Source organism: Ostrinia nubilalis, chromosome 13, assembly GCF_963855985.1.
Source record: "Ostrinia nubilalis chromosome 13, ilOstNubi1.1, whole genome shotgun sequence".
Classification (NCBI taxonomy): Eukaryota; Metazoa; Arthropoda; class Insecta; order Lepidoptera; family Crambidae; genus Ostrinia; species Ostrinia nubilalis.
This window is the reverse complement of record NC_087100.1, coordinates 8,301,432-8,314,397: the sequence shown is the minus strand read 5'-3', so window position 1 is coordinate 8,314,397 and position 12,966 is coordinate 8,301,432. Positions and strand designations below refer to the sequence as shown.

The 12,966-nt window shown below is 33.1% G+C and overlaps 1 protein-coding gene across 1 annotated transcript; it reads left to right on the top strand.

Annotated features, from left to right (window-relative positions):
• Nucleotides 1-1,418: 1,418 nt before the first annotated feature.
• Nucleotides 1,419-12,005, top strand: LOC135077543 (farnesoate epoxidase-like). The gene is made up of 9 exons (XM_063972090.1): nt 1,419-1,579; nt 1,652-1,903; nt 2,179-2,401; nt 2,802-2,982; nt 8,681-8,780; nt 8,905-9,088; nt 9,608-9,725; nt 10,418-10,556; nt 10,918-12,005. The coding sequence occupies exons 1-9, from the start codon at nt 1,498-1,500 to the stop codon at nt 11,097-11,099; spliced, it is 1,461 nt and encodes a 486-aa protein (XP_063828160.1). The 5' UTR covers nt 1,419-1,497; the 3' UTR covers nt 11,100-12,005.
• The last annotated feature ends 961 nt before the right edge of the window (nt 12,006-12,966 follow it).

Sequence of the window (12,966 nt, the reverse complement as noted above, 5' to 3'; positions counted from 1 at the left end):
TTAAAACTCAAATACAATCGGATAATAGACCGAGTAAACCCAGGTATAGTCTGAGTCAACCGTAAAAGCTGCTTTGAAAAAATCGGCCTAACATTCGACAAATTGCTTAGTTGCTGTATTGCATTCATTGTTTATCTACCGGAAATCGCATTGACGTCTGACTCACACGGGTATTCCTAGACGTATTTAACTCAGAGAAGAATAAAGGCACATAACCCCTTATTACAAAAAAGTTGAACCCGGGATTAACTTACCATCAGGTGAGATACAGGCCAAGAGCTTCCTCGTTGTGGATTAAAAAAAACACGGGTTTAAAATGTCATTTCCATTAACTTTTTGTAATAAAGAGGATAATTTTAATGCCCGTTACCTAACATACGAGACCTTTAATCGAAAAGAAAGACCAAACATTGCTATAAACTATACCAAATGAATTTATTGAAATTAAATACATAAACGAATTCTTCTAACTAAAATAAAATAAAATTTATTATTAGTTGTTTTAAATTACGACTAAACTAAACCTACGACTTATGGGAGTAAAACAACAACATCCCTTTTATCATATTATTATTCACCATAGTCTTATCTCTAACATCGACGCACCCGTTTCTCATAACGCCATAAAAAACGTTATCATTATTTACATTCTAAGTAATGAGATTGTGGTTATCAGGGACTACTACATAGTTTGATTTCGTAGACCCTTATCGGTGTAAAATGAGATGCAACGACAGCTGATTGCGTTTTGGTGGATAATTAACTGAGATAGGCCGTTATTCAGCTTCTAATCATATCTATGTAATCTATACTAACATGATTCAGTTAAATATATTCGAAGTACTGTAAGTATTAAGTAGGTACTCGTACTTATAGTGAAATGGTTTCAACTATGTATGATAGTTGGGTGCTGTCTGTGGCAATTGAACTAATTTATGTTATACAGGTGAAACTAAATAAAACCTTGTAAAAAGCTTCGCTATCTAACGGGGCGGGCGTGTACAATACCAATATTTTACCGGCAATTTTATTTGTTAGATAATAAGTACTAATTAATCTACTCTATCGCATTGGGGTAACCTGTAATGTAAGAGAAATCTAAGCACAACATAATCGTGCAAGGGAAGGAAAACTTTGAAACTTAAAAAAAACAACCTAGCCTGCATAGCTACCTTCTGTGCCTTCACTGCATGGAGAGATGTGCCTAGCAGTGGAACTCCTATGGGTTGAGGATACATAACTATTATTTTTGTGTCACAGTTACACGTAAATCCGCTCTACTATTAAGATTTTAGGTGGGTAAATAAAACCAGTTAACAATAGTAGACTCGTGTTCATTGGAAATCGTTTAAAGAAAATATGAATATCAATATTATCTAACTAAACATCATGTTTTAATTTGAATGAAATTTCGTATGACAATTACTCATATCCATATGAATGATGGTTAAATTCTGTTGAATTTAATATTTTCAGTTTAACCGTGTAACCACCAGGATGTGGGCAATAATCGTTGTAATAATTTTGATTTATTTTTTCTTAAATATAAGAGTGAATAGACCAAACTTATACCCCCCAGGTTAATATTAAAAATTAACATTATTTTACACGATGTTTCATAGTGAACTAAATGCTAAGTTTTCTTTTTTAGGACCTAAAATACTGCCAATTGTAGGTAATCTTTTGTCGGTTTTATTTGAGTTAAAGAAAGTGAAATATCACCATAGCGTGTGGAAGTCTTGGTCTCACCGTTACGGGAACTTGCTGGGTCTAAGACTTGGCGTCGTAAACGTCGTGGTTGTGTTTGGCAAAGATTTGATCAAGGATGTCATAGCGCGAGATGTATTTGACGGACGGCCCGACGGCTTTTTGTACACGATGCGGTCTTTTGGGAAAAAACTTGGTGAGTACCTACCTAGTAACTATTTATTGCTTATACATAGATTTTCTTATTTCTCGTAGTAATGATATAAAAGGCATAACAAAATTCGTAGCAAATCTGACCGTTCTCTAGTTATGAAAAGAAAAGCTCGACTGCTTATTATTTTTACGAACTAAGTAACTGAAAAATTGTAGATGTCCAATTATCCCACTTCAGATTAAAATTTTGTCGCACCTACGTTTATTACTTGTATAACTTGGTAAACGTAAACACCTTATTATCACTGAAACCTCCAGGTATTGTTTTCAATGACGGCTCATCCTGGAGTAAAACCAGACGAGTAGCGCTGAAGTTCCTGAAAGGCTTCGGCTACGGCTCCAGACAGATGGAACTCCATATCGCCGAAGAATGTCAAACTCTAGTGGATAGGCTACAAAAAATCCGCGCACCAGTTCTAGTCAATGGCATGTTTGACATTTCCATCATCAATATCGTATGGCGGTTTGTAGCGGGGAAAAGGTAAGAGAATATTTTTGTTTCCTATCCACTATTTTAGTTGATTTCATTTTTATTCATTAAATGTAACGTGATGACTTTCACAGGATGCTTAAGAAGGAACATACCCACTATAATTTGCTAAATGTGTATTAGTTTCTTCTGTACATGCATAAATGCACATCTAGACCCAAACCAACTTGGAACAAATCATGTTCTAAATTGGGTTCCAAAATCGAACCAGGAAACTAAGCCGAGCTTAAGCTATGGTTTCTGTAGTCATGTATATCTTATGTAGAACATGATTAAACCACGTTAAACTGAGTGTTATTATCTGCATAACAATAATTTAAACACGCTTATAGTGCGTGTAACACTGTAAAAACAAAATGCAGTCATATTAATTAATTACTATCTTTTTTAGATACGAACTCGATGATGAACGTCTCAAAAACCTCTGTGATTTGATCAATCGGTGTTTCAAAGTGGCGGATATGAGCGGTGGAGTGTTAACTTCTATGCCTTACCTGAGGCACGTCATTCCAGACTTCATAGGGTACACCGAAATGACCGCAGTGCATCGGGCTCTTCACCAGTTTCTAAGAGTGAGTTATTGAACAACAAGGAACTAAGATATGTAGCGATAATTCAGACAATAATAAAACACCAAGGTTATAACCTATTTTTCTCAAATAATGACGCGTACAGGGTTATCTAAGTTATTACATTTTTAAAAACACTCATCTGACTTTGCAAATATACTTACTTCGGCTTTATATTATTTTAATCAATTCAATCCTCATGCAAATGATCAATTCAAGGTGTACTTCACCTAAAACTGTCATACGAACTAAATGAACAGATAACTGGTACCTACCTAAAGATATATCATGCACGCCCGTGACTTCGTTCGGATAGAGTTCAAGTCTTAAAGTATTTTTGGCTTAAAAAGGTGCAAAATGATCTTTTTTATTTCTAAATATGAATCAATATAAAAATATCTTGCGACTGTATAGATGTTATTGTTTTATAATTCTAATAATCATCTGCGTAAAAAACAACACAAATAACATTGCTTCTCTAAATCTGAATCTGCGTCAAACCATCGAGATATAATTAGTTATGTATCCGTGCAGATAAGATAGCAGTTAAGCTTAATAATATCTTTGCGTCCAATATGACCGTGAAATCTCGACATAAATTACATAATATTGAAAATAATATTTATACTGTTTTGCTTTTGGTCGGCATCTTCTCAGTGTCATGATAGAGATGAGACGCAAACAAACGAATGTCGTGTAAAATATTTAATTAATATTCATCATCATCATCATCATTTCAGCCATAGGACGTCCACTGCTGAACATAGGCCTCCCCTAATGCTTTCCACGTTGATCGATTGGTATTAAATTAATATTAAAATTAATAATTAAAAAAATGGCTTAAAAAAATAGTTTTACGTTTTTGTTGTGACTTGTAACATGTAGTCAATGTTCAAAGTTCAAACATAAAGAGCAAGACTTTTTTTATTTCTTTTTTATTGTTAGAAAACAAACAGCATTTTAAAACACATTTAGAATCACTAATTAAACTTTACATTAATTACCAAACGTCGCTACAGTTTTTTATTGTTTTTTTTTTTAATTAGTTACCCTGTATCTTGTTTTTACTTGGACAGATTGATATGTAGCATGCAATAAGAAAAATAAACATTTTGTTGTTTCTTTATGCCCATATTATTATCTTAGTAGCATTTTTAAACTCAGGTTTTATTACTCAAAATATAAGCTATTTTTATGTCCACTGAACTGGTTTCTACAATCCACCGATAGCTGCATACGATCTCAGTAGTCTAATAAATCTGTTTAAGGCCGGGTAGCAGTGAAAATGGCGAAAATGAGGTTTTCATTTTTCATTTTTGAGGTACTAAACAGTAAAATTAAAGGCTAAGATTTTATTTGGGCATAGTTGAGGATATTTTCTAGGGCTATTAACGGATGGAAACACGATTTGATGAAGTTGACTCGATAGAATAAATTCCCAAAGTTACCTCTATTCGTTTTCTATTTATGGTTTTATTTTTTAAATAAGCGATTTGAGATTTTGAATCTTTTACTAAACTAAAGTTCAGAAATAACTTGAGGGCTTTTAACGGATGAAATTTTTATATTGGCTCTTATTTAGTTACTATGTTAAAAAATGTGGAAAAAATCGCTCATGACGGCTTGGACAATCTCAATCAGTCGCGCGGTGGCGCTTACGGAGGACGGACGCGTGTCAGTTTTTTGGTCGTGACAGTTCGCGATTTGTCAATATTTTTGACAATTATGACTTTGATGAGTCACAGTATAATAACATCAGTGTTACTGGAGAAAGCTAAAATTTTTGATAATTAAGAATTATGAATTTTGTCTACCTATTGAAATTTAAATCGTTGGCATCCTTTTAAACTAAGACCCTACTCATGATACATAGTATGTACATTCCTCAAATATGAGACAAAACCAATGAGTTAAAATTACATTTTTATAGTACCTACATATAATCGTCTTACACTCTTTAGAAGAGCACAATGACACAAATAAATAATAAAAATTAGGTCAAATATAGGGGCAGCTGCACGTCACTGAAAGACGATTCTGTACTCGGCATCTGGGCTGGAGAACATGAATCCTTGCTTACAGATGCAGATGTAAATAGAGTTATAACTGGACAAATTTTACATGAAATGTTTAACAGAAATCAGTTAAAAGACACATACATGGAATACCAATAAGGTTGCGGAGGGAAAGCTACCTATTATAAACTAGTGGCAGCCCGCGACTTCGTTTTACCCCCGTTAGATATGATGTTTTACTTCGTTGTTGATAGATGGCGTTTCACGGCTTCCCCCGAATGAATATTTACGAACGTCATACCGTAGTTTGTCCAGTGCTGTAGATTTTAACCAATGACGATAGATGGCGCTTTTTAGACACGTCTTATTTATTTATTGAAATTTACTTGCCACATATCGTCATAATGTTAATCTGGGTTATAAACAATAATACTGTGAAGTTTCAACAAAATCCGTTCAGTAGTTTTTGCGTGAAAGAGTAACAAACATCCAGACATCATGACATCTAGACACCCAAACTTTCGCCTTTATAATATTAGTAGGATATTTCACAATCCAAACTAATATTTACTATTTAGCATTTACTTACAGTAAATATTAGTTTGGATTGTGAAATATTTAAAATAAAAAAAAGAATAAAACAAAATAGGGTTTCAAATTACCTATCTATATCTAATATTATAAAGAGGTAAAGTTTGTGTGTTTGTATATTTGTTAAATTGTAAGGGGTAATCTCGGGATCAACTGAACCGATTTTAAAAAAATCTTTCACCGATAGAAAGCCACATTATATCTGAGTGTAATAGAATATATAAAAACCGAAAAATTCCACGCGGGCGAAGCAGCGGGCGGAAACCTAGTTTATTTATAATTATGTAAGAGCATAATTATTAAAGTCGAAGTCAAACATTATTTATTTGTGTGAACCTATATATTAACGAGAGATTACAAGGCGTCAAATATTTCAAGAAAAAAATTAAAAACTATACAGTGTGAGTCACGTTAAAGTGTACATATGAAAATAGATGAAACTAGACCTATTTTTATCGACAAAAAAGAGGTCAAAAAATTTTTGAGATTTTTTTTTAATTTTTTATAGAATTTTTTTTCTTCCTATTACTTATTGTAAAGAAAACGTAATAACTTTTAAACTAAGCGGTATATCCTGATAAATTAAAAACAGTAATAATGCTAAATAACAGGCGATACTAAAAAAATACATAAAATACACAAAAAAGGCCAACAAATAATATAAAATGATACTTTTTGAAAAAAATCTGCTTTAAAATTCGTGTTTTTTTTGTTATTTGATAAATTTCTCCAAAAAATGCCCCTATAACCGGTAGTTTTTATTACTTTGTATTATTCTCTATCGTATTACCTTCGTAAAACCAAAAATCACATGTCTCTATCCCTATCACAACGTTTGCAATGATCGTTTGAACTAAGCCTCTCCGGGCGCGCCATTCAACGCTTCGTTAACAACGAAATTGAAAATGGCCCTAGATTTGTTATTTTGATAAAGACAAGTTAGATTTCAAATAAAAACAAAAGATTTCGAAGTAAAATAAGCTTTTTAGTTAAAATTAAAATTGTCTCTAACTGTAGCGGAGAATAATGTTGTGGCAGGCCTTTGTTCAAACGATCATAGCAAATGTTGTGATAGGGATAGAGACATGCGATTTTTGGTTTTACAAAGATAATACGATAGAGAATAATACAAAGTAATAAAAACCACCTGTTATAGGGGCATTTTTTGGAGAAATTTATCAAATAACCAAAAAAACACAAATTTTAAAGCAGATTTTTTTCAAAAATTCTCATTTTTTATTATTTGTTGCCATTTTTTGTGTATTTTATGTATTTTTTTAGTATCGCCTGTTATTTAGCATTATTACTGTTTTTATTTTATCAGGATATACCGCTTAGTTTAAAAGTTATTACGTTTTCTTTACAATAAGTAATTGGAAGAAAAAAAATTCTATAAAAAATTTAAAAAAAATCTCAAAAATTTTTTGACCTCTTTTTTGTCGATAAAAATAGGTCTAGTTTCATCTATTTTCATATGTACACTTTAACGTGACTCACACTGTATTATAATGCTAAATTTTGCTCTCATGGAGCCTTTACCTACTCTGACAAATTAAGACTTAGAGAAGAAACTAATAATAAAACCATTTAACTGTCCTGCGATGAAAAGCTTGATCGGGTACAACACCTCAAGTTATTTCAGAACTTGATTTCATTAAAAGACTCCGAATATCAAATCACTTAGGTATCTAAAGTCAAACGATTCTGAAATGTCAAGTGGCATAAAGTTGGGACTAATGAATAACCCATTAAGATAGTAGCGCCCTCCTGTCAATGACATACCTGGAACGATAGAGTATTGGACAACTAATGAAAATGCTTTGTCCTAAATGACTGACGGATATCGTAGAGACCTGAAAGTTGGAAGGTGTGTTCTTTGTATGACGTAGGCATCTCATAAGAAAAGATTTTCCGAAATGGGGTCATGAAATGAAGGGGGTGAAAAACGGGGGCAAAGTTTGTATGGGACAAAGTGATTCCTTGGTTCAATCTACTTGAAATTTAGCTTAACAATTCCTTAATATAATTCATGAAAGACGTGTGGAACGGGTAGAAAGTAATTTTGGCAGTCATTTTCTTCGAAGTTGATATCAATACTACTTAGTGCCTTTGATTTAATTACTTTTTATTTTTACAAGTGTTTGAAAACTCCATGTCAGATTGTGTTCAATGTCAAGACAAGTGAAATCTAAAATTGAAATGTCTCAATCTCAATGAGGAGACTCTGTATTTATTCCTAGAATTCCCCTAACACCGTCAAATTGCCCTTTCGAATTCAAGACAGTGCAGTTTCCCATCAGTCTGCTTCGTAATGACTATAAACAAAGCTCAAAGTCAAACTCTAGGGACCTCTGCTTAAACTCCCATGAGTGCACAGAGGTAAGCAGGTAACCGCGTGTGATGCTCATAGTAATTTTCGATACAGAACCCCGTACATACGTCATACATATTATAGAAAGAAAACACCCAGACCAATACAAACAAATATGTTTCTGCAATTTTAGTATGATATTTTTATTTATTAATAAACAAAGAGACTGAACAAAATTAATGCGTGTACTGATTAATGTTATTAACCACATGCAAAGCTTCGTGAATTGCAACAACTATAATTTATTATCCAAGCTCTAAATAATCGCTACTAAGAGTAACTTATCATAAAATGTTTTTCCAGTCGCTCAAGCTTCCAAGGGCCTACCGATAGGTCGGGTGACGTAATCTTGAAATTCTTTAAGCCGGCGCAGAACTTCCAGAAGATCAGGCGACGCCTCGGCCACTTTGAACCGTGTTTACTTCTGCAGTTATATTTCATATTTATTCGATTCTAGAATATATTCCCAAAAAGTCTGTAAGGTGTTTTAATTTGTATCACTTGGATATGATTTGTATTAGAAAGTGTTGTGAGTGTGACGCTTGAAGGGAAGGAAGTCGACCTAACCTAACCAACTGCGTATTTCTATACTATGTAGCTGGAAATTGTGGCGGGAGCTCTTTGGCGCGCTGTCTTCGGCGAAGAATTGCGCGCGCAGATTTTGACAGCGCGAAATACCTACTTTAGCAGAAATACCAAGCCTTAAAAGAAAACTTATTTTCAGGAAATTATAGATGAACACAAGGAAAGCCTGGACTTAACTAACCCTAGAGACGTGATCGATGCCTTTTTAATAGAAATGCACAATAAAAGTGAAACGTTTTGTAAGTAAAGAGGTACCATTAATTTTAAAAATAAAATAAATTGATTGTGTAACATACAAAATAACTACACATGTCCTTTAATCGCTTGTTCCTTTTGACGATGAATTTATTGATACTTTATTAGGTGAAGAAGATCTGCAAGTGGTATGTTTAGACATGTTAGAGGCTGGCGTAGAGACGGTGAACAATACAGCTGTGTTTATGCTTCTCTACCTGATTCACAACGATGCTATTCAGATACGATTGCAGAACGAGATTGACGAGGTGGTTGGCAAGAATAGGGCTCCGGCGCTAAGCGACAGAAAAAGGTAATTAAAAACTAATTTAATAAAGTTTTTCAGGATTTCATTTCAGCCGTAGGTCCTAATGTTACTTTTACTTCGCCAAGGTCCAATTCGTCTTCTACCAAAGATTCATGAAAATTATTGTGTAATTCAGACAGACGGACAGTCTGTTACTTTCGCATTATAATATTAGTACTTATGACTGAGCAAAATACTTATAAAATTAAATACTTGACTAATTAAACGTTAATTTATTTACGAGTTTTTGATAATGCACAAAGAAAGTGCATAACCTATTTAGGTCGCCTTTATCAAAGTTTTATTACTTTCCGTATCCGTAATTTATTGTTCGTAAACATAAAAATAAATACAAAAATACCTATAGGTAGGCGTTATTCGTAACGTTAAACAAACAAAACAACTTCGATTGTTTACGTTATATGACACGTTTACATAATGAAAAACTTTCTGTGCTATCTTCATGATATTAATTTTCGCTTTATATCATTAAGTCCATTAAACAATTATAGCAAATATTTACAGAATGGTATACGCCGAAGCTGTGATAATGGAATCTTTGCGAATGGCGAGCATCGCGCCCGTTGGTATACCGCACATGGCGTTGGCGGAAGCAAAGCTTGGCGACTACATTATACCCAAGGTAAAAATAAATTTTCCATGCAATTATTATTGTGATGTAAGTGGATTAGCTAAAGAGATATGAAAATTTAAATGATATGCCTAAAGTGGGAATCGAACCCACGAACTTCGCTTGCCGGGTACTGTTCGCTCATACCATCTGAGCTGCTTAGAAAGTTCGATTTTTCCAGATATTGAAATGCGACTTACGTACCTACACTAAAAATAGCTATAGTATGATGAAGCTAACGAAAAATGTTAACTGACTTTTTGTTTTGCAAAAAAATGTGGTACATAAATATTGTAGATCCACGCAACGAAAATTATGTTTTAATTCGGAGATTTTGTTATAAACTTGTAATACGCACAAGTTTATTTACCGCTTGCAAATTAACTAAACATTTATATTTAAATCTGCATTTAGCGCTTAAAACACAAACAGGTACGTAGGCCCTTGGCCTTTTAAGTAAGAACATGCATTTTAAATAAGAATTATATTAATAATGCGAGTTATATTTAATGTAAATATTAACAAACAAGTTACTAGTTATCATTATTTTTTTGCGTATATGAGAATAATGCCGTTTTCACCATCAATCCCTATTTTTTAAGTAAGAAACACATAACAGGAATTTTGTTCACTTAAAAGTTAGGGACGGTTGGTGGTTGGTGGCTTGGTTGGTGAAAACGGGCATAAGTCGCAGTTATTTTCAGGGCACTTTCGTTCTGCTGGCTCTACATGACCTCCACCACGGCAGCCATTGGAAGGACCCCGAAGTGTTCCAGCCAGAACGGTTTCTTACGAAGGAAGGGAACCTCATGCAGGACGAGTGGTTCATGCCGTTTGGTGCTGGTAAGAAACAAACTTATTGTAATATTTATCTACCTTCACTATATTTTTATTTAGATACACGTGGATTTTCTAACGGGCCTTGTTTACGGTAGAATTGCTATTTATTTTCAATTATTTTCAATCACTCAAAAATGTCTGTATCAAATTGGGCTGCTCTGTCATTCGTTTTGTGAATTTATTTATTTATTTATTTTATTTTATTTGTTTAACAATGAATGGTAATATTTACTCGAATATTTGTCATCTAAGACGTAGGGATTGTGGTAGGGATATTAGTTACTCATGACATGAATTCATATTCATTTTCATCCTATGCACATAAAATCAATTATTATTTCTTCAGTGTATTTTCCCTTTTTAGGTAAGAGACGATGTATCGGCGAAGGTTTGGCCCGATCGGAGCTGTTCATGTTCTTGACCCATATTCTGCAAAGGTTCAATTTAAAACTACCTCCTGGAGAATCGATGCCTTCAATCGAACCCGTAGATGGCCTTACTCTATCAGCGAAACCTTTTAAAATTAATTTTGAACCAAGATTTTAGTTAGAACAGCATAATTATACTTCAAATCGAATAAAACATTAAAAATGTGTCAAAAATTTTAATTTTAGCTTTTGATTTTGTATTTAAAATCTACATAAAAAAAGACATGCAAACATCTGTCATTTTAGAAAAAAATATAGAGTCTAGATCTAGGATGTGTTAGAACAGGCTTTTGATAGTCTAATGGTTGATCTTCGTAATCTAATGCAATCATAACATGAAGGTAGGTAATAAATAGTAAATGGGATCGAGTTACATATCAAAAAGCTTTAAATTATTTATTTAAACTACAATCTACCAATAATGCTTATTGTTTCATGGCTATAATAGCCAGCCAGGCTATTCATAATACTATTGATTGAATTAAACATTTATTACATCTCTATTTTAAATGTACCTACATTATTATCAAAGTTACGGAATTATAAAGCTGTTTTATTTAAATAATTTGTTTCTTTTAAGTGGATTGACCTTTTTTCTCTTCTAATGATTGCTATTCAGCACGGAATTCGTCGTAATGTGTTCCATTGTTTTGGTGATATTTATGAATATGTAGAGCTATATTGTGCAGAAACCTACTAACATTAATCGAATCGCCAGTTGTATTATACTACTTAAAATTCATAGAAAAGGAAGTGCTAATAGCTGAAACTAACAATATCACTATTATGTTACCAAACAATGCGTCTAACTAAAGTTCCCGGGATTCCCCCAAAGTTTCATGGAATTTGAAAGGTATCCTTTTCTATTAAACTTACAGTTTCACTTCATAGTACCTACTATTTTTGTAAGTTTGTGCTTACACACAGATAACTTTGACCTCCTGGTTATCGCATTTTACGACACCAAACAGTGAGAATCCAATTTGTCTTTACATACACTTACATAGTACATGCAAAGACATTGATTAAACTTATTAAGATGTCAAAAAACGACTGAAATAGAGAGAGAATAAATAATTCAACATTTCAATGAAAGAACCATCATGAAATAACAAACTTTTTGATGTCAATATTAGTCGGTCTCATTTGTACCTATTCAAAATCAAAATCAAAAATATTTATTCAGTTTAGACCACAAGTGGCACTTATGTTTGCCAAAGTTTGCCAAACTCGATTGATACGGACTATACCTATCTAGTTAGAATGTAAATTATTTGTTCAAGTTTGTTCTTGTTTACCTATTAATTTATTAATTAAAGACATTTTAGGTGTACAAGAAGATATAATTGAAGTAGGGTCATTGCGCCGGTTGGCGGCCTTTTAAGCGACTTCCCATTTTTGCTCCTTGAAATTAGTATGTTACATTCATAATTGAAGTTCTGATTGTTTCTCTAGGTGTAGCAGATATAATCAAGTTATTTTAAGAAATTAGTATTTAAGGAATATTTTAATAGTTTTTTTTAATAAATAATTTCCTGAAAACTTACTCAAAATGCCGATTAACGGCCACTTTTTTTTAATTCGCGACCACCCTAGAGTCAGTTTGCGGTCGCCAATTTTACATACAATATTACTTAAGAGTGTTTCATGTTCTTTTGAGTTTTCTTACACTTTTCACTCATTGCCTATAATGATAGTGTTTTTACTCGAATGACTTTACTCTTAAAAATCACGTTTCTCCTCAATATTCGTCTAACCTAACTAACCTTACACTAACATCTCTTATTTCCACAGCATTTATTCTTCTAATCTGGGGTCACGCACTACAATCTCGTCTCTAATCTCTACAGCATTTTACCTTCTCCTCCCAACTTACCTTCGTCTTTAATTTCTGCAACAAACTTTTTTTTCTTTTCTTTCGCTCTGTTCTTCTTTCTTTCCTTCCTCTACTTTATTATTCTTCCTTTCTTACCATACTCAAACCT